We start from the raw sequence: 20,358 nt of genomic DNA, 5'->3' as shown, positions 1-20,358 counted from the left end.
TTTTGAGGTCCCAGATCCTACACCATGCCTTCTACCCTGCCACCTGCCTCAGCTAAAAAGGAGGGAAGAGAGACGAGACATCACTGCCAGGGCAGACCGTCTTTATTCCTCTCCTGCCTCAGAGGTCAGGAAGGAGGTCTGGCAGGACCTGCAGTGGGCCCTAGTCATCTGTGGCAGCGAAGGTGAAGGGACTCAGCTTGTAGCCCGTGCCCGAGTAGAACTTGTTCTGGAATTCCACCCTGGGGGTGAGAAGCGGAGGGGTTGGTGAGGGGAACTCCTGCCTTGAGCAGCCCAGGCCAGGGGGTGGTCGCTCACCAGTGCAGCCGCAGGGCGTGCAGGAAGGCTGAGAGTCCCTCCATCACCAGCAGGATGGCCACGGTCATCACGGCAAAGGTGGCAAAGATGGGGACCAGCACCACAGCTGCCACGCCCACCTCCCGGCCCAGGCCCAGGCCTATGCGCATCACCATGGCCCACAGAACCTCAGACAGCTCTGCAAGCAAAGGAGACAGTGGGGGCCAACGGCAAGTGGGTGCCTGCCAGCCCCCTACCTACCTGCCGCAGCCTGAAGGCCTCCCTGCACGGGGGGCCAGCGAGGGACATCCTTGGACAGTCCCACTTTACAGAGGGGAAACTGAGGCCCAGAGAGAAGCAACCCGCCCAGCCAGCAGCGGTATGTGAGAAGCCAGGAGCCGGGGCCAGCCGTCGGTGGCCAGGTCACTCACGGGCGTGGGCCAGGCTCAGGGCCCACAGGCGCAGGTAGGAGGCGGTGTTGGAGACGCAGCCCAGGCAGAACTCGATGGTGTGGATGGCCTGGTGCATGAGCACCTCGGAGGGGACGAGCTGCGGGGCGGGTGCAGTGAGGGCCGGCAGGGCCTCAGCCGTCCCACCCCCAGGAAGGCACCGCACCCACCTCGGCCTCCTCTTCATCATCCAGGCCCCCTGCCTTTTCCTCATCGGAGCTCCAGCCATTCACAGATGCGTCAGGCAGGTCCAGCAACCCGGCCTTGTCTTCCTCCTGGGGCATGAGCAGGCAGTGTTGGCAGCACTCCAGCCCCAGGAGGTCCCCCGCCACCTGCCAGGCCTGCTCCTGGCCACTCAGGAGTCCGTCAGGAAGCGAGGAGTCAGGGACACACCGGACAGTGGCCTCTCCCCGCAAGGCAGCCCCCCACACCTTAGGCCCCGGTCCCACCTGTCGGCCAGCGGGCCTCCTCCGCAGGCTGCGGCGGTGGCGGTGCAGCAGGTGCAGGGGTGTGCCAAGCAGCAGGACAGGCACCATGGCCAAGGCCAGGACCACCAGCGTGGCCTGGATCACCTCCTGCCAGGGAGAGGGTGAGAGTCAGGGCATCCCTGCTGTGCACACCTGCAAAGGAACCTGAGTCACAGCAGTCACGGGGCCCAGAGAGCCTGCGGTCGCTCCTCCCTCCAGGGCCCCCGGGGGCTCCGTGCCCTCACTGAGTGAGGGTCTGGCTCCATGAGGACTCCTGAGGGAAGGGACCCCCGGTTCCCAGCGCCAGTTGTGCCACCTGCTAAAGATGCACACCATCACCTCTGACAGCCCTGTCTGCATGGCCCGGGGCCTGCATCCCCGTTTCTCGGACGAGGATCTTGCAGCTCCCAGTGGCCCCGTGACCGCGGGGTCCCCATGAGGCCATGTGAGCCCGGCCCCCACCAGCTGCAGCCCACCTGCCGGGGGTAGAGCAGCCTGTTGGTGGGGCTGTGGGAGAAGAGGAACATGTTGATGAAGTGGATGAGGATGCTGGGGGCCGAGGCGGCCCTGGCAGCCCAGACACACAGCCACTTGTAGATGACTAGGAACACGAGGTAACCGAAAAGTCCCAGCAGGAAGGTGAGCTCCGGCAGCGTCTCCAGCAGCAGCCGGTGCCTCTGGCCAAAGTGCCTAGCGGGCAAGAGGGAGGTGTGCTCACTGGGGCCCACTCTGGCCTGCCAGCCTCCCGTCCCCCGGGCAGCCTTGGCCCTCACATGTGGTTGAAGACTCCGAGGACCACCCCAAAGGCCATGTGCACGACGCCCAGGATGACGGACATCTTCATCTTGAAGGAGTTGAGGAAGCTCAAGTGGTTGGCAGCCATGCTCCAGATCTAGGGTGGCAGCAGGGGCGGGCTGGACTCAGGGGCTCCCTCGCCATCACTGCCAGGAAGTCCCCGGCCCGAGTCACTCTCTCACCACCCTGTTTTCCCCCTCGGAGCCTGCAGCCTCATCCATCACCCACCCACCGAGGGGCAACAGAGCGCAGATGGGCCAGCTGCCACGGTGCCAGCCTGGGTGACCTTGGGCATGACCTCTGTGCCTCAGTCTCTTCTTTAGGTGAGGACACTGCTAACGTGAGGCCCACGGGGTTGTTACGAGGTTCAAATAGAAAATCAGGCCGGGCGCGGTGGCTCACGCCTGTAATCCCAGCACTTCGAGAGGCTGAAGCAGGTGGATCACACGAGGTCAGGAGTTCGAGACCAGCCTAGCCAACATGGTGAAACCCTGTCTCTACTAAAAATACAGAAATTAGCCAGGCATGGTGGCGGGCGCCTGTAATCCCAGCTACTCAGGAGGCTGAGGCAGGGGAATCGCTTGAACCCGGGAGATGGAGGTTGCAGTGAGCCAAGATCACACCACTGCACTCCAGCCTGGGCAACAGAATGAGACTCTATATCCAAAAAGAAAAAAAAGAAAAAAGAAAATCACTTCCACAGAGGGTTGGGAACAGTGCTTGGCACAGTGCAAGTTGCAGACTGGTTCCTGTCCAGTCTCGCTTTGCCTCCGTACACTCAGGAGACTGGTTCCTGGCTGGTCTCGCTTTGCCTCCGCACACTCAGGGGACTGTGATGCAGGCTCCGCAGGGCAGGAGGCTTGTCTGCCTCTTGTGCTGAGCAAAGGGCCTGGCACACAGGAGTGCTCAGCGACAGCGCTGCAGGACGGCTGAACCGAGGGGAGCCCCAGCCCCCACTCCCAGCTGCCTTCACCACCCACGGACACTTCATCCCAGGACTCACAGGATCGATGCCAAAGGGGTAGGGTCCCAGGAAGACACCGGTGACGTTGGGATCCAGGGTAAGCATCGTGTGCTGGGCCAGGAATGCATCACTGCGGCAACGGAGGGCAGGGCGGTCAGGGCTGTGGGTGCTGCGGGGCCCCCAGCCGGGCTGGGGCCCGGGCCTCACCTCCAGCCAGACTGGTTGGCCATGGCGGCCACACTCCAGCCCGAGGGGAAGATGCTGGTGGCGCGACTGAAGCACTCGTTGTAGATGAAGCCAGTGTAGATGGAGAACAGGCCCATGAGCAGGAGCAGGTAGCGGCCCCTGAAGAAAGTCTGCCAGATCTGGGGGGGCAGTGGTGTGGTGAGGGGCTGCCTGGCCCTGCTACCCTCATAAGGACCCCAGCCCCGCCCCTCACCTCGTTCTGCGCGGCCTTCACAGTCGGCCGGTTCTCCGCAAGGACCATGGCCAGGGCGAAGAGGAACATGAGCAGCCCGTGGCCCACATCCCCGAACATCACAGCAAACAGGAAGGGGAAGGTGATGATGGTGTAGGGAGCTGTGGGCAGAGGTGGGTGAGCTGGGAACCCCCGAACACACCAGCATCTGTCTCCCGGCCCAAGACGCCAAGGAGGCCCTGCTGGCCTGCAGTCAAGAACCCATCACTTAGCAGCCAGGCACAGTGGCTCATGCCTGTAATCCCAGCACTCTGGGAGGCCAAGACGGGGGCATCACCTGAGGTCAGGAGTTCGAGACCAGCCTGGCCCACACGGTGAAACCCTGCCTGTACTAAAAACAGAAAAATTAGCTGGGCATGGTGGCAGGTGCCCGTAATCCCAGCTACTCAGGAGGCTGAGGCAGGAGAATCATTTGAACCCGGGAGGCGGAGGTTGCGGTGAGCCGAGCTCGCGCCACTGCACTCCAGCCTGCATGACAGAGCGAAGATTCTGTCTCCGAAAAAAAAAAAAAAAAAAAAGAACCCACCACTTAGGAGCTGTGTGACCTTGGCCGAGCCACTTAACCTCTCTGGGCCTCCATTTCCCCATCTGTAAAATGCAGGTAACACCAGGCCACTTCATAAGGTCTCCGCGGGCAGCACCGGCCAGCTGCTGGAGCCACAGGAAGTTAGCAGCTTCAGCTGTTGCTGTTCCCAGAGCTCCACACAGAAGCCAGAGAGGACACGGAGCCACAGGTGGCCCCAGCTGGCACATGGCAAGTTCCAGGAGGCCGAGCTGGTCGCTTCAGCTCTGAAGTCTCGACTTCCCATCAGTAAAATGGGAACAAGTCCTCATGGGAGGCAGGAGGACCCCAACATACACACTCTGTCAGGGGCTGTGTTGTGACCCCAAAAAAGATACACTGGAGTCGCAACCCCCAGGAACTCCAGATGTGACCTTCTTTGGAGACAGGGTCCTTACAGAGGTCACTGGGTTAAGATAAGGCCATTACAGTGGGCCCTAATCCAGTGTGCCCGATGTCCTTATGGAAAGGAACATTTGGACCCACATAGAAGGAGAACAGCGTGTGAAGATGAGGATGGCCGCTCCAAGCCCAGGAGAGAGGCCGGGAACAGATCTTCCTGGACAGCCTCAGAAGGAGCCACTCCTGCTGACAACACCTCATCATCTTTTATATTTTTAAGATACAAGGTCTTGCTATGTTGCCCAGGCTGGTCTCGAACTCCTGGACTCCAGAGATCCTCCTCCCACCACAGCCTCCCAAAGTGCTGAGATCACAGGCATCAGCCAGTGCCCCCGGCCCCTGCTGACACCTTGGTCTTGGACTTCCAGCCTCCAGGACTGTGGGACCGTGTCTGCCCCTTAAGCCAGTAGCCGGTGGCGCTTTGTTACAGCTTCCCTGGCAAACACGCTGCCCCGAAGGCTGGTGCTTTGAGCTGGCAGCATTCTATCTGCCACGGGCCTCCAGGCGATGCTCTAGCTGCACCAGCCTCTGCCCACGTGCAGGGGAATCCTGGTGGGGCCCAGATCCAGCCCCAGGACACTGGCCCTGCAGAAGCAGCAAACCCCCCAGTGCCCCCAGTGACACTGAGTGGGGGCCCGGCCCATAGCATGGGTGTGATGTGGTGGAGCCCCTGTCGGGAGGGGACTTGGTCACAGGCCAGGGAGGGGCCCTGCCTCACCCAGTGGGCAAGAGTCAGGGTGCTTGGGCCCCCAAGGGGCTGTGTGGGTGGATCACGTGAGGTCGGGGGTTCAAGACCAGCCTGACCAACATGGTGAAACCCCATCTCTACTAAAAATATGAAATTAGCCAGGTGTGGTGGTGCGTGCCTGTAATCCCAGCTACTTGGGAGGCTGAGGCAGGAGAATTGCTTGAACCTGGGAGGCGGAGGTTTCAGTGAGCCGAGATCATGCCACTGCACTCCAGCCTGGGCAACTGAGCAAGACTCCATCTCAAAAAAAAAAAAAAGCTGTGCGACCAAACCAACCACACCAGAGGCTGCCCCTGGCTCCAGCTTGCAGTCTCCAACAGTCACTAAGCTTCCCAACATTCCTCTGAGGTTTGCGCTATTATTTCCATTTTGCAGGTGAGGCAGCTGAGGCTCAGAGAAGCTAAGAAATGTATCAAAGTAGGCGAGACGGGCTTCCAACCTGAGCCATGCCCACTGCACAGCCTCTGTTCTTTGCACAAGCCTGTGCCGGCTCCCTTGTAAACTCAACAACGGGGAGTTGGCTGGGGGCCGACATAAAGCCTCACACTGGCTGCAGAGCCCAACAGCCCCTTGAGAGTGATGGGATGTGTGCCCCTCATCCCAGGAGGGCAGGTCAGGCCCAGAATGGAGATACCTCCCCCTCAGGCTCACACCCACCCAGTGGGGCGGCTGAGCCTCCCAGGACATGGGTAAGGACGCCGTGGCTCTCACCGGGGTTGACCTCCTGGTAGCGGCCCACGCCGTAGGCATCCACGATGCCCTGGAAGCTGGCCGTGAAGCGGTTGGTGCGGATGAGCGTGGGGGGCATGTCCCGGCAGGGGATGCGGTGAGCCACGGCGCTCACTCCCTCCTCCATCTGGACGCCAGGGCAGAGACAGACCAGACCGGTGGTGGGGGCCTTCAGGGACCCTGGGATCTCCAGCCAGGCCCAGCTGGAGATGTAGAGCCCTGTGGGGGCTCACTGGGCAGCCCCTTCCCCTCTCTCTGACGTGAGATGATCAGCCCCGCTCTACCCTGGTAGGGGCCCAAAGACACCACATGGATTGGCAATTGCTTGGGAAAGGCAAGCGTGCTGCCTCCTAGGGACGGCCCAGGAGAAGGAGCCCAGCCTCACCCGCAAGCACCTGCTGTGCGCGGTGGGTGACCCCCGGAGGCAGGGGCATCACACCGGTTCCACAGACCATGAGCAGGCCTAAGGTCACAGGGGGGCCTGGATTGGAATGAGGCTTCTGACTTTAAAACTATCCCGTGCAGCCTCCAGGGACTTAGGAAAGTCAGGGTAGGGCTTGCTGGGCCAGGGCCATCAGGGCAGACTCCCTGGAAGAGGTGGGCCATGGAGGAGGCTGGGAGGAGAAGGAGCCCCTAGGCAAAGCCCAGGTGCAGGGAGCCAGAGGCTGGAAGTGAGGCAGAAACGCCCCGGCCTGGTAGGAGGGGCGGGCGGAGAGGGGGCGAGGCCTCAGGCTGCTCACCGAGCTGTCCCGCAGGGCCTCCTGCAGGGTGGGCAGGTCTCGCACAGAGCACCAGGCCTCAGCAATGAGGCACTTGTGCGTGGTGCTCACGCTGCACTGGTTCAGGGCCAGGTACACGGCCTTCATCTTGTGGACCTGCACCTGCCCTGGCGGCAGCAGCTGCAGCACCCGGCCTAGCACCTGGCTCAGGAACCGCTCTGTCTCCCCGAGGACCTGCGCCAGAGTGGGCAGTCAGCGGGGGCTGGGCGGGCAGGTGGGGCGGCTGGGCCGGGGGCACCCACCTCCTGCACCCGCCTCCGGGAGGCCGGGGGCACCCACCTCCTGCACCCGCCTCCGGGAGGCCGGGGGCACCCACCTCCTGCAGCTCCTGGCTCTGCTGCTGCAGCTGCTGCAGGGCCCCGAGGCGGGCCTCCTCCTGCTGCAGAAACGGGAAGACGTGGCAGTGGAAGCTGGAGAGAGGATGCGCTGCGTGAGGGGCCCGAAGGACACAGCTACGAGACTCTGAGTCTGAAGGGAGCTCATGGGGAGGAGTCACGATAGGGCGGGCTGGGAGGTGACAGCAGGGGCCTGGGGAGCGGGGCGGTGGGGCGGGTGCTCCCAGTGACTCACCAGTCTGTGATCTTGCGGATCTTCTGTCCGATCTGCTCACCCCAGTAGGAGATGAGGAAGGTCATCCACGTGGCTGGCTCGCCCTGCAGAGCAGGCTCAGTTGACTCTGGGGTCCCGCTCTGCCCAGGACCCCCCAGCCCAACGCCAGCTGCTCACCGTCACGGGGTGCTCCAGCGGCTGCTCCAGCTCCCTGAAGCTGGCAATGAGGAAGCCGCGGCAGGCCCTCCAGAGCAGGCGCTCTAGGGCAGGGGCCTTGTGGGGCTCCACGGCACCTGCCACAAAGCTGGCGGCCACGGGGCTGGGCAGGGCTGCTCCAACCTCCTGCCCTGCCTCCCCCACCAGGCCCCCCGGGCAGGACCCTGCCCAGCATGGGCAATCGGGCAATTGGGCACACTGGCCCTGCCCACAGGGGAAGGCAGGAGGCCTCCCGGGCAGGACCAGAAGACGAGAACCCCCCAGGGCTAGGGCTTGGGACTGTGGGAAGTTCCGGGCTTGAAGGAGGAGGCAGGGCCAGCCTGGGGAGAGCACTGGACAAGGAGTCGGAGCTCAGTCTGGCCCAGCCCAGCGACTGGCCAGGGGTTCTGGGCTGGCCAGAAAGGGCATGAGGTCATCCCTCACTCACTTGACCCTCAGGTCCTGGTGCGGCCCCCCGGGGGCCTGGAGCAGGGGCGTCCTCTCTGAGGCCCCATCTGTGTGGGCGGCTGCCAGCTAGGAACCCAGAAGCACCATGAGCCCTAGGCCGGACAGCCCCTCCCCAGCCCCCCAGTCTCCTGCCTGGGTGGGAGCTGACCTGAGGTTCATGGCCCTGGCGTAGCACGGCAGCGTGGAGCTGCAGCTGGTGCAGCTGGGCCCGCAGGGCCTGCTGGTTGCCCCGCACATCCCGCAGCTCCTGGGCCAGGCGCTCCGTCTCCTCCTGGATGCGCAGCAGGTCCCGGGGTGGGGGTGCCGGCAGCCTCCCCTCTGGCGGGGGCAGGACCAGCCCAGCCCGCCGCACCTCCTCCTGCAGGAAGGCTGGGCGCAGAGGAATGGGAGTGGGGTGCAGTCGAGGTTGTCTCAACAGCTGAGGGCCCCACCTGCTGCCCCAAACTCCATCGGCCACCAGCTGCTGGATTCACCAGGCGGAGGCGGCCGGAAAATCCCGGCCAAACTTTCATCCAGAAGCTGTGCTCCCCTCCCTGAGCTCAGGTCTGGGCTCACTCTCCCTCCCCAGTCTCCCTTGGCCACCACTCAGAAGAGAGCCTGAGGTCTCCCCACAGGCCGGCCCTTGCGCTGCAGGGCTTGGGACCGGAGCTGGCGTGAGTCCTGTGTCTGCCTGATCGTTGAAAAGCTGTAAACTGCACCAGCAAACACAAAACCCTGCCTGCCCCATGCCCCTGCCTTGGTGCCCCCACTGGCTCCTCCTGAGAGGGGTTGCCCAGGGCAGGGGTCCCTTTTGCCTGCTCTTTAGGGGTACCCTACCCTAGATCCTGGGCCCCACCCACCCCAGCCCAGCTGTAGAGAAGAAAGCTGTCTGTGCCTCTTCCCTGCTTAGAAACCCCTGTGGCTTCCTGGTGCCCACAAGACGAAGTCCTGGGCTCTTATGCTGTATTCCAGGCCTCCCCAGCCAGCCCTGCCCTAGGCCCTCTGCTCAGCCCACACAAGGCAGCCACCTTCGCAAGCACACTTCACAGATCCCAGCTGCTCTGTCTTGGCCCTGCAGGGCCCTGCATATACCTCCCTTCTCTGCCTTCCATCTGGCAAACCCAGACTCTTCCTTTCAGATCAAACTTGGCCCACGCCTCCTCCAGGAAGCCTGCCTGGAATGTAGGCCTGGGACCAACTCACTGAAGGTCTTCTCCAGCTCCTCACAGCGCCGAACGTCAACCACAAAGCGTCTCTGGAAGGCGCTCACCGAGGCGTTGAGCTGTGGGTGCCACACGGAGGGGTGAGTGTCCCAGGAAGGGGGTCAGGGAGCTCCTCACCCTAGAGCCCAGGCCTGACTCTCCCCAGGCCTTAGCTGCCTCCTCCAGAAAGGTGTGGAGTGCCCTGGGAGCCACAAGACGCAGATCAGAGCACAGACCAGACCCCATGCCCCAGGAGGGCATGGGGAGGAGCCAGCTCAGGGGCCTCAGCTGCGGGCTTCCCATGAGCAGTGCCCATGGCAGGGGCCGCTGGGGTTCAAATGGGGCCAGGGCCCTATTGTGGGGGGGCAGTCCCCATCCTGGACCGGCCTCTGGGCTAACCTTGGCAGTAGCCCCCTTCCCACGCCTGCCCACCCGACTCACGTCTCTGAACTCCACGAGGCCCAGCTCGCCCAGCCGACTCACGCAGGTGTAGGCAGCCGCTGTGGGCAGAAAGAGCTGGACCAGGGCCACCTCCTCGCTCCGGAACATGGAGCCCATGGTCCTGTGGGTGGACACGGATGGGGGCCAGTCAGGGGCGGACCTCAGACAGTTCCCAACCATGGGCACCTGTGCACCTTCACTCACTGAATCCTGGAAGCTGCTGTTACCACCCCCATCTGACAGAGGTGGAAACTGAGGCCTGGGCAGGCTTGATGCGGTGCTGAGGTCACGCAGAAAGTAAGCAGTGGGACTGGGAGACCCCGAAGCCCACCCTTAGGCCGACCTCAAGCTCTCTCCTGGCTTGCTCTGCCCATGGGGACCCCCGCCCCTACCTCCAGCGTCTCCCAGTGACACCAGCTCCACCCCCACCTTCACTCTGGCCTCCCTCCTCTCGGGCTGCCGTCACCCTAGACAGGACCCCACTGGCCCAGGCACTTAGGCCCAGGGCTGCCCCGGGGGTGGCTGGAGCCCTCACTGCTCCCTGTGGAGCTGCATGTGCTGAGTGGTAGGAGCGGGCATCTCCACCGGGTACCCTGGGGCTAGCCAGGGAGCACTGCTGTGGGGGGGCTGTCCCGTGAGGCCCGGGCCGCCTGGCAGCAGCTGCAGCCTTCCAGGTGTTGAAACCAACAAAAGTGAAACTGCAGAATGGCGGGGAAGGGCCCGGGGCCTTGCTCAAGGCCGATGTGGGGTGGGGGCGGGTGCCAGGCCACCTCCAACCCGCCCTGGATGCTGGGGCCCCTCCAGCTCCAAAGCCACTGCTCTCAGGGCCCAGGGCCCCTCTGTGGGACTCAGTTGCTTAGCTCGAAAATTAGGGGGAGGGGACAGGCCTGGTCAGGGCCCCGCCTGCCCAGCCAGTCACTTCCTCCCCTGGGTCTGGTTTACTTAACTCTAAACAGGGAAACGCAGCCCCAGCCCCAGCCTGGGAAAGGAGAGAAGGAGGGAACGAGGGAACACTGAGCAGATGGCCCAAGGCTGCAGGTGGGCAGGGCAGGGGGCAGAGGGGCTGGGTTCCATCCCTAAGGACCAGGCCCGGCCACAGGGCAGAGGGACTTGGAGCCCAGGCTGAGATTGGCTGTGTGACCTTGGGCAAGTCTCTCACCCTCTCTGGGCCTCTACTTCCTCTTTGGGTGAATGGGACGTGGCACCCCTGACAGAGACAGGATCTAGGGAGGTGACAAAAATAACCAGAGCCTCCACTGAATCCCTTCATCCACACGACCTCACACTAATCCCTGGGGGGAGAAACCCTTGGGGAGGGGGTACAGTGCTTTTGTTTTATACAGGACTCCACTGACACTTGGAGAGGTAAAGTCCAATGTTATGTGCCCAGCACAAAGGGTGAGCTCAGAGGAGGGTTGCGTCTGACCTGGCTCCCTTTGGGGCTGTGCTGGCCAAATAAGGGGGTGTGGGGAATCAGCTCTGGGGATCTGGGGAGGGGTCACCCCTGGCTCAGGGCTATCAGGGCTCCCACAGCCACTATGCCGAGGGCTCGAGGGCTGGGCTCCTTCCAGCACTTCCCAGGGGGTGGGGGAACAACCTGTAATGGGCGGGGGGAAAGGTGTGGGGACGTGATCAGCCCCCGTGCCTGGCATGTGAGGCTCCACTGGCTCACCCCCTACCCCTGTCCCCCTTGGTCCCCGCTCTAGCCAGGGGTCACCCAGCCACTTTTATGGTGTAAATGAATATGCCTCCATCCTGCGGCCCTGGGGTCCAGGCTCCAGCCCACTCCTCACCCTGTGCCCCTTTCCTGGCCCCTCCTAAGGCTCCTCCAGGAACCCACCAGGTCTCTCTGCACCTCTGCCCTCCCCTCCAGATGATGGGAAGGCAGTAGGAGAGGGTCTGGCGCCCCCTCCATTCCAAATGGGGTGGGCTTTGGAGTCAAATGACCCAGCTGGTCTCCAGCTATGACACTTCCTAGTTGTGTGGTCTCAGCTTCCCCATCTGTAGAATGGGTCCCTCCCTCTAAGGAAGAAGCAGCGGGGAAAGCTCCGCACACACCAGGCCTGGGAACGCTGGGCTCTGTTGGTCAACACCCCATCCTTCTCCTCCTCCCTTGGGGATCCTCCGTGGCCCCCCGCAAGGCCTGACACCCTGCGGGATGGCTGGCTGAGCTGCATTCACGGAGCCAACTGGGTGGGGCGCCAGGATCCCCTCCCCGGGGCAGGGGGAAGAGGGTGGGCAGGAAATTCTGGGGCTCCGCAGACCCCGGCAGGGGCACTCACCCCGGGTGTGCTGCGCGCCGCGCCTCTGCTGCCGGCTGCCCCGCTCCGCGCACGCCGGGCGGGACTCAGAACTGCACTCCCGCCAGCCCGGGACTTGGCGCCGCTCACTCCTTTCCGGGCAGGCGGGACGACGGGGAGGGGCCAGGGACGCCCCGCCCCCGGCCCAAGCCTCCACTGGAGTCCAGGAAGTCTGGGAGAGGTTGAGCCCAGGCTGTGGCCTGGCGGACCGGTCCTGAGGCGCTTAATCCCGGAGAGGAGGCCTGGAGAAAGGAGCGGATAACAGACCAGTGCCAACCGCGCGCGTCTATGCTGGCCCCGATGCAGGGGCAGCTCCGCTCAGGCCCAGCTCAGGATAGGAGATGAGACCCTGCTCTCCTCTCACTTCGAGGCTTGTGCGCCTCTGGCTGATGGGACCCCAGCATTCGCAGGCTCATGGGCCTGGGGTCCCCAGGATGCTCCCCCACCTCCGGGACCCCTCCCTTGGGTGGGCGGCAGTGAAACCCGCCGGTGCTTACACCTTCCTGCTCTTGACCACCCTGGAGAGGCCCCGCGCTGGCCCTTGGGTGGGTGGCTGCCCCACTCTGGGCCTGCTTCACTGGCAGCAGGACACAGGGCCAGACCATGCTGCCTTGTTCTGCCCAGCGCCCCGCACCCAGCAGGCCCTGGGAGATACCCTGGGGCCAGAGGCCAGCTGTCAGCTCCACCTGCAGCTGCAGCCGCGGGGGGTGGAGGGGGGGTGTCACTGTGACCTTGCTCCAGGTCAGCACCATGGGCGTCATCAGGTCCTAGTGCCTGGAAGCTGGGACTCACGACCGTCCAGCTGCCTGCACTTTGGACAGGCCTGGGGCATTCCCACTGGAGGCCAGGGGCCCTTCAGCTCTGGTGATCCAGAAGCCCCACACAGCGAGCACAGGCCTGTGGGGCTGCGGCAGGGGTGGACAAGTGGAGCCCCAGAGCCGGGCCTGGAAACTGAGTCACAGCCAAGCTCAGCTGTGGTTCCTCAGAAAATTGGGGGACTTGTGGTTGGGCGCCATAGGCCTGTTCTGACAGGGGCGGGGCCTGATACAACCAGACAGCCCGAGTTGGGTCTCAGCAGTAAGTGCCTGGGAGACCACGGTAAGGGAAAGAACCCAGCGGTGAGCTGAAAAGACTGACCCGCTTGGAATAGAAGTATTCAGTGCACAGCTACAGGCTCCATGCCACGCTCTAACGGCGGTTACGTCTGGGAAAAGCTAAACCGGCGGTGCTTCAGGAGTCCTGCGCCTGCCTTGTTTTTGGAAAGAACACCCGTTTTCATCAGTGGCCAAGATGAGCTGCGGGCCAGACCTGTGGACACTTCCCGGGCTCCAGGCTTCCCCTCGCCTCCTGCAGTTACTTCTCACCCCAGTGCCACAGGCTGTGGGGCCCAAGCAGGAGCCTGGCCACTTTGGCATTGATGGCAATGCCTGGTCTAGGAAGGAGGCCCAGGTGTTAGACCTGAGAAAAGCTCCCTGGGAATGGGCTGGGAGAGGCTGGTGTTTTTGCTGCAGGCCTTCTCAGAGCCTTGAATGTCTACCATGCAGTACCTGCCAGCAGGCACACAGCAGCTGGAGCATTTCCCACACTCACTGGGCCAGGAAACTTGTTCTTTCGAAGAAGTAGCTTTTTACAAAGTAGTGCTTTGTAAAAAGCACTTTTGGAAATGATGGTGGATGGGGGTGTCAAGGTCTCTGAACTGAGTTTTATTATGGGATGTGCGCTGCATGGCCCTGAGCAAGCCCTTTCACCTCTCAGAGCTGGTTTCCTCACTGCAAATGAAGTGAAATCCTTCCACAGTACTTAGCACAAGTTCAAGGGGGCTGCTTTTGGCCATTACATGGGCAAGGGGCTTGTGTGTGGCCCTAGGGAAACCCCACCACGTCGCTGGGCCAGCAAAGCAGGAAGTGGTGAGCAGTGGCCAGGCCAGCACCCTGGCGTGGGGAACACGGGGAGGAAAGAGGATGTGGCTGGAGGCAGGCCAGCTCAGGGCCAGCAGGGCCTGTGTCACCCTCGTGTGACTGTCACCCCAAGCAGGCTTCCTCCTACCCCCAGCAAGGACGCCCCGGCCTGAGTTTCTGCCACTTGCTGTTCTTCAGCCTGAGGTCTTGGGAGGCTCCAAGTCCTAAGCGTCTTAGAAGTGGATGGCTCTTGGGAGACAGGAGGCCCAGGCCCCAGCCAGGACACCCGGGAGAGTGGGAACGGCAGGTCTGTGGTGACCTCTGGCATCGCTGGGCCTTGGGGAAGATGCCCAGGAAGAGGCAGGGTGACAGGGATGCTGCGGCCTGTGGTCTAGCCATGAGGGCCTGGTGGGGCCCTGGAGTCCACAGGAAGGCAGGGCTGGGGCAGCAGGACTCCAGACAGCATAAAGACTAGGTGGCGACCTAGTCCAGTTGGAGGCACCACAGGCCTCAGGCAGGCCGGGGACGGCCCCACCCTGGACCACCAGAGTCAAGACAAGAGGCCGTGGGGTCGGAGCGGTTTTATTGGGCAGCAGGGGCTGCGGGCCGGTGGGGCGTCACCGATACAAGTAGTCAGCCTGGATGTTGGCGGTGATCTCGGCCTCCCACTTGTCCCCGTTGTTGAGCAACTTCTCCTTGTTGTACAGCAGCTCCTCATGGGTCTCCGTGGAGAACTCAAAGTTGGGGCCCTGCAGGTTGAGGTGCAGGGACGGCGGTTAGGCCCTGCTGAGGAGCCTCAGGCCCCCTCCCACCCGGGGGCCTCACGTGCCTCGACGATGGCATCCACGGGACAAGCCTCCTGGCAGAAGCCGCAGTAGATGCACTTGGTCATGTCGATGTCATAGCGGGTGGTCCGGCGGCTGCCATCAGCTCTTGGCTCAGCCTCGATGGTGATGGCCTGTGGGAGGGGCCACCAGACACTGCCACGCTGCCTTGTCACATTCCAGCCCCAGGGCCCCCGTCACTGCTCATCCCCACCCCTGGTGTCTGCCAGAAGCCCTCTCCCCTCAGAGGCCTCCTGGACTCCAGCTAAGAGGCCGCCCTGCACCTCTGGTGCTCGCGCCTGTCTCCTCAGCACGTGCCCTGCTGGAGTCCCTGCCTTGCTGGTTTTTTTTTTTTTTTTTTTTTTTTGAGATAGAGTCTCGCTCTGTCGCCAGGCTGGAGTGCAGCAGCACAATCTCGGCTCACTGCAACCTCGGCCTTCCCGGTTCAAGTGATTCTCCTGCCTCAGCCTCCTGAGTAGCTGGGACTACAAGTGTGCATCACCACGCCCACTTGTATTTTTTAGTAGAGATGAGGTTTCACCATGTAGACCAGGATGGTCTCGATCTCTTGACCTTGTGATCCGCTTACCTTGGACTCCCAAAGTGCTGGGATTACAAGCGTGAGCCACCGTGCCCGGCCTGCCTTGCCTGTTTGTCAGCTGCTGGCGTCATCTGCCAAGAACGCCCTCTCACGAGGGGGCTGTTCACTGCTTTGTTCAGTGTAGCATCCACTGCCCTAAGGGTCTCACCCTGCAGTGAGTGCTGAGTTACAGTCCCGCCTCGCCTCACCAAGCTTTCCAGATATTTTGAGTTTTACAAATTGAAGGTTTGGGGCAACCCTGCATTAAGCAAGCTCACTGATGTCATTTTACCAACCATGTGCTTGCTTCTTTTCTCTGGGTCAGCACTTTTTAGAAATAAAGTTTTTGTTGTTGTTGTTGTTTTTTGAGACAGAGTCTTGCCCTGTCACCCAGGCTGGAGTACAGTGGTGCAGCTCATAGCTCACTGCAGCCTCAACCTCCCAAGTAACTGGGACTACAGGGGCTAATTTTTTGTATTTTTTGTTGTTGTTGTAGAGTCGCGGTTTTGCCATGTTGCCCAGGCTGGTCTCAAACTCCTGGGCTCAAGTAATCCCCTCACCTTGACCTCCCAAAGCCCTCGGACTACAGGTGTGAGCCACTGTGCCTGGCCCCTAAAGTATTTTTAATTAAGGTATATACATTGTGTTTTAGACACTTTGCAGCCTACAGTACAGTGTAAATCCTTTTTTTTTGAGACGAAGTCTTGCTCTGTGGCCCAGGATGGAGTATGGTGGTGCAATCATAGTTCGCTGCAACCTCCGCCTCCCAGGTTCAAGCAATTCTCCTGCCTCAGCCTCTTGAGTAGCTGGGACTACAGGTGTGCAACCCCACACCCGGCTAATTTTTGTATTTTTACTAGAGACGGGGTTTCAACATGTTGGCCAGGCTGGTCTTGAATTCCTGACCTTGTGATCCGCCCACCTTGGCCTCCCAAAGTGCTGGGATTACAGGCGTGAGCCACCGCACCCGGCCCTAATTTTTTTTTTTTTTTTTTTTTTTTTCAATTTTGGCTCACTGCAACCCCCACCTCCCGGTTCAAGTGATTATCGTGCCTCAGCCTAGCAAGTAGCTGAGATTACAGGGACCTGCCAACGTGCCCGGCTAAGTTTTGTTATTTTTAGTAGAGACAGGGTTTCACTATGTTGGCCAGGCTGGTCTCGAACTCTTGACCTCAAGTGATCCGCCCACCTCGGCTTCTCAAAGTGCTGGAATTACAGGCGTGAGCCACTGTGCCCGGTCTAAATCTAACTTTTAAATGCACTGGAAAACCAAAACATCTGCGTGACTCAGTTTACCCCGATGGTCTGGAGCCGAACCTGCAACATCGCCAAGAATGCCTACACTGTTGGTTGCAATCCTGTGCCTTAAATCTACTTCTCTCCATTTGATGGATGAGAAAAACAAGGTTCCAAGAGGTTGAGGGGCTCCCCAAAGCTACACAGCAAGTGGGGGCACAGCCCAAACTCAAGGGCACGTCCTAACTCTCAGTTCCTGGGTAGCCCACTGGGGGGGGGGCTGGCTGGGAAAACCTTCAAATGTGCTTGGCAAGGACTCTCATATGCCCCCATCCCAGAAATGTAGTGACCACAACTCACAGTGGGACCTGTGGCTGGCAGGCTCATCCTTTAGTGCTTATAAAGATGGGGACAATAACCTCTACCTCCTCGAGGGGTTGTGGAGATGACAGGAGAGGCTGTGAGTCACACACGTGGCACAGCGCCAGGTCTGTCTGTGGACAGCACTCACTGTCTGGAAGCCAAGGTTGTGACCATCGTGACTGCTGTTTGGGGACACTCCTATGCACTCTCAGTCTGTGGCTGCAGTAGAGACATCAGGGCCGCACTCATGGCCTGGAGGACCTGGGAGTGCTCCAGAGGACAAACTAGGATCTGGACAGGAGCCACCCGAGTCACAGAACACTGGGAGGGGTTGCTGTGCGCACAGAAAGTAGCGACGGCGGCTGCCGGGGCTCCTGCCAGGCACACACAGGAGTCTGACCAGAGCTCTGACCGAGTCATATTGTTCCCGTGCTGGCAGGCCTGGCCCCCACGGGTAAGCACGAGACCCACTAAGAGAACGGAAAGCCGGGCCTCGGGGGAGCAGCCACTGGGGAAGGGAAGCTGCAACAGGCACACAAGCAGGACTCCGGAAACGGTGGCTACATCCAGGGAGGCGTGGATGGCCTCAGGTGCCACCCCATGGCTCAGAGGCCCAGGGGTCACACCCTTGGCCAGACCCCAAGGGGGAACCTCTGTGTGTCAGGCGCCTGCCCAGGGCTGGAAGCTTCACTCTGCCAACTCACTGACTCTGTGCTCTGGTAACAAGCCCTCATCATTCCCATTCACGAGGGAAGTGGCTCAGAGGGGGAAAGGGACTTCCTGGGGATGCACATCAAGCAGGGGCTAGGGTTTGGGCCTAGGGCTGCCTGGCCTCCCTCTCCCAGTGGCAGGGGCTGGCGTGGTGGCCGGTTGGGGCAGGGGCTCACCTGGGCGGGGCAGATGGCCTCGCAGAGCTTGCAGGCAATGCAACGCTCCTCCCCGGATGGGTACCGGCGCAGCGCATGCTCCCCACGGAAGCGAGGGCTCAGCGGGCCCTTCTCGAACGGGTAGTTGATGGTGGCCGGTTCCCGGAACAGGTAGCTCAGGGTCATGCCCAGGCCTGTGGGCAGCACGGGTGTGGTGGGCAGGGGCACCCTCCTCCCCCATGCATCCGTGCCCACCCGGCACCTGCCCTGTCCCCTCCTGCCCAGGACGCACCTCGGAAGAGCTCAGTCCACAGCAGGGTGCGGGCTGCCCGGTCAGTCACTGACTTCATGTCCATCTCGGGATCCTGCATGTTCACATACTCTGCAGAGAGGCGGGCAGGGAGGCCATGGCAAGAGGCCTCACACACTGTCTCCCTGGAGCCTCAGGGAGAGCAGCCTGGCCCTCACTTCCAGGTGCAACTGCTAGGCTACAAAGGGGCTGTACACTCACCACACCTCTCCCCAGCCTCAGCAAGGACCCTGGAGGCTGCCTCTGGCCCGAGCCCGTCCGTGCCTACCTCTCCCTGTGCTTGGGTGGCCATTGGAGCCCAGACGCACTTCCCTGCCCAACAGGGCTTGAAAGAGGAATCAAGGGGGGTAGGTGGGGGGCTTGAGCCTTTCCCTTCACCAGGGACTGGCAATAGGCACAGGTACCCATGGCTCACACCTGGCAACCCCCTCCCCATCACACCCAGGGAGCTCTGAGATCACACATGCTAACCTCGGCAATGATGGACCCTGCCCCTGTGAATCAGAGTCAGTCTCCATCACCATAATCATTTTAAGAGTGGAAACAGGCTCAGAGAAGAACGCCCCTGACAAAGCCAGGACTGGAACTCAGGTCTCTTCCCCTACTCCAGCAGGACCAGTCAGGAACACCTGAGGCTAGAGGCCACCCAGGTACTCACTGTAGGTGGCTGCCACTGCACTGCTGTGGAGGCTCCGGCCACCAGGAGGTCCTGCAAAAAGAAGGGCGTGACCTCATACCAGGAGACTGGACTCCCCTACCCCCAGCAAAGGCTTCTTTGGTCCTACCTGCACGTGCAGCCTGGGCCAGGGCCCGCAGCAGCACAGGCGTGGTCAGGCAGCGCATCTGGTGGCATAAAAAGGGATGGAGGGTGGGGTGTGCCCAAGAACCATCCTCTTCTGAGACTGGCACCGCAAGGATCCCAAGTCTCCACTGACATGTGTCACTTTGCCCTCTACTCACACCCCATTGCTGTCAGAGGCACAGATGGCTTTCCTGTTCCCAGCGCCTCCCAGCTTCCCATCTGATTCAGCTTAGCTGAGCTACAATTCAGTTTCTGTGGACCCCAAGTTCTGCCTCACCTAAGAAACCTTTTAAATCCATCCTTCCTTTCTCCCTCCCGGAGATCCTGTTTCCCACCTTTCTGCTCCTCCCTTCATCCTCCCCAAATCTGACCAAAAACAACATTACCAGCCCCCGCCAGCATGCACTGAGAGCGAACTTTGTTAGCTCTCCTCCCCCAGGAACCGTGCCCGGGGTGGCAAGCGCTGCCATCCTATCCTTACAAGGACTCCACGAGGGAGGCACAAATAAGGCGCTGGGACTCAGTTTGTTGAGTGACTCGCTAGGGCTGGGTGTGGTGGCTCACGCCTGTAATCCCAGCACTTTGGGAGGCTGAGGCAGGTGGATCACCTGAGGTCAGGAGTTCGAGACCAGCCTGGCCAACATGGTGGAACCCCGTCCCTACCAAAAAATACAGAAATTAGCCAGGTGTGGTGGTGGGCACTTATAATCCCAGCTACTCGGGAGGTTGAGGTAGGAGAATCGCTTGAACCCAGGAGGCAGAAGTTGCAGTGAGCCCAGACTGCACCACTGCCCTCCAACCTGGGCGACAGAGTGAGACCTTGTCTCAAAAAAAAGATAAAAAAGTGACTTGTCGGAAGTCACACGATAAGGAGGTGGGCCGAGGATCGGAACCCAGCCCTGCCCTGCTGGAAACCCTTCAAGGCCTGAACAGTCCTCGGTACCACATTCCTTTCCCCAGCTTCAAGGCCCTCCTGGAACTGTCCCCCAGCCTGCCGCGTGACCTTGGGCAGATGACGTGACCTGACCTCCGTCTTCTCACCTATGAAGTAGGTTGGGGGCGGTTGGTCTTGGGAATTAGGGGAGCCCGTACATACCAAGGGCACCCCAGAGCCCAGAGCCCAGAGCCCGGCACTTAGCCGGCGCTCATAAGTGCTCATCCCACGACCTGTGAACCCCCTAACAGGCCCACTCCTTTGGATCACTGACTGCAGTTCCAGGGACCCAACCCAGCACCTTCCCCACCTTCCCAGTGATCTCCGACCCTAACTAGGCCGGTGGCGCAGAGCGGGCGGCGCATGCGCCCTGAGAGCCGGCTCCCCGCTCCACCTGAAGGACACGGAGGCCGCGGGTCCTGAGTGAGCCGAGGGGAAGCCCAGGCGCAGAGCTGGCGGCGCCAACGGGGACACCACACTCGCCCCCGACGCCACGCTGCCCAAGCCCGACTTTCACGGCCAAAACGTGAACACCCACCTTGAAGCGCCGCCGCTACTTGCCTTGCCAAGCAGGCCAGTCAATCGCGAGGCGGAGGCTACACTGTACGACGCTGCCATTGGGCCAGCGGGTTCCCCCTTTTCTGTATTGATGCTCCATGGTGTGGTCTGATTGGCCAGCAAGGCTGCTGAAAGAGGCGGGATTCAGAAATATCTTTCTTTTGATTGGCTAAGAGAGACCGGCGC

The 20,358-nt window shown here is 61.5% G+C and overlaps 2 protein-coding genes across 7 annotated transcripts; both read right to left on the bottom strand.

The window, feature by feature from the left end:
* Positions 1-84: 84 nt before the first annotated feature.
* Positions 85-14,171, bottom strand: TCIRG1 (T cell immune regulator 1, ATPase H+ transporting V0 subunit a3). Of its 2 annotated transcripts, XM_004051664.4 has the most exons (21): positions 12,939-14,171; positions 11,784-12,043; positions 9,502-9,622; positions 9,062-9,140; positions 8,028-8,248; positions 7,860-7,945; positions 7,394-7,520; positions 7,238-7,320; positions 6,984-7,077; positions 6,629-6,841; positions 5,871-6,015; positions 3,409-3,548; positions 3,177-3,334; positions 3,009-3,099; positions 1,984-2,102; positions 1,687-1,900; positions 1,193-1,318; positions 914-1,018; positions 726-843; positions 316-493; positions 85-239 (listed from the first exon to the last, which is right to left on the bottom strand). In XM_004051664.4, the coding sequence occupies exons 3-21, from the start codon at positions 9,616-9,618 to the stop codon at positions 161-163; spliced, it is 2,493 nt and encodes an 830-aa protein (XP_004051712.1). In that variant the 5' UTR covers positions 9,619-9,622; positions 11,784-12,043; positions 12,939-14,171; the 3' UTR covers positions 85-160. The 2 variants fall into 2 exon arrangements, with proteins under 2 accessions (XP_004051712.1, XP_055210620.1); XM_055354645.2 differs by lacking the exons at positions 7,238-7,320; positions 7,394-7,520; positions 7,860-7,945; ... (3 more) ...; positions 11,784-12,043; positions 12,939-14,171 and having other exon boundaries at positions 6,947-7,040.
* A 94-nt stretch (positions 14,172-14,265) lies between these two features.
* Positions 14,266-20,304, bottom strand: NDUFS8 (NADH:ubiquinone oxidoreductase core subunit S8). 5 transcript variants are annotated; one of them, XM_019035670.3, is made up of 7 exons: positions 20,153-20,304; positions 18,664-18,721; positions 18,537-18,587; positions 17,861-17,950; positions 17,590-17,762; positions 14,529-14,657; positions 14,266-14,448 (listed from the first exon to the last, which is right to left on the bottom strand). In XM_019035670.3, exons 2-7 carry the CDS (start codon positions 18,719-18,721, stop codon positions 14,317-14,319), a joined length of 633 nt encoding a protein of 210 aa, XP_018891215.1. In that variant the 5' UTR covers positions 20,153-20,304; the 3' UTR covers positions 14,266-14,316. The 5 variants fall into 5 exon arrangements, with proteins under 5 accessions (XP_018891215.1, XP_018891217.1, XP_018891216.1 ...); XM_019035672.3 differs by having other exon boundaries at positions 19,925-20,163; XM_019035671.4 differs by having other exon boundaries at positions 19,722-20,160.
* Positions 20,305-20,358: the final 54 nt, after the last annotated feature.

The sequence above is a fragment of the Gorilla gorilla genome, chromosome 9 (assembly GCF_029281585.2).
Source record: "Gorilla gorilla gorilla isolate KB3781 chromosome 9, NHGRI_mGorGor1-v2.1_pri, whole genome shotgun sequence".
NCBI lineage: Eukaryota > Metazoa > Chordata > Mammalia > Primates > Hominidae > Gorilla > Gorilla gorilla.
The sequence above is the reverse complement of the archived record's forward strand: the minus strand, read 5'-3'. Positions and strand labels throughout refer to the sequence as shown.

Bases quoted from the DNA above. Each gene is read 5' to 3' on its own strand.
- TCIRG1 (XM_004051664.4), bottom strand. From the start codon at position 9,618: ATGGGCTCCATGTTCCGGAGCGAGGAGGTGGCCCTGGTCCAGCTCTTT. The intron at 6,842-6,983 runs GTGGGTGCCCCC...ACTCTGGCGCAG, and splicing joins AGAGCCAGGAGCTGCAGGAG to GTCCTCGGGGAGACAGAGCG. The intron at 2,103-3,008 runs GTGAGTCCTGGG...CTGCCACCCTAG, and splicing joins ACCCCTTTGGCATCGATCCT to ATCTGGAGCATGGCTGCCAA.
- NDUFS8 (XM_019035670.3), bottom strand. From the start codon at position 18,721: ATGCGCTGCCTGACCACGCCTGTGCTGCTGCGGGCCCTGGCCCAGGCT. The intron at 14,658-17,589 runs GTGAGCCCCTGC...CCCCTCCCACAG, and splicing joins AGGCCATCTGCCCCGCCCAG to GCCATCACCATCGAGGCTGA. The intron at 14,449-14,528 runs GCACGTGAGGCC...CTCAACCTGCAG, and splicing joins CCGTGGATGCCATCGTCGAG to GGCCCCAACTTTGAGTTCTC.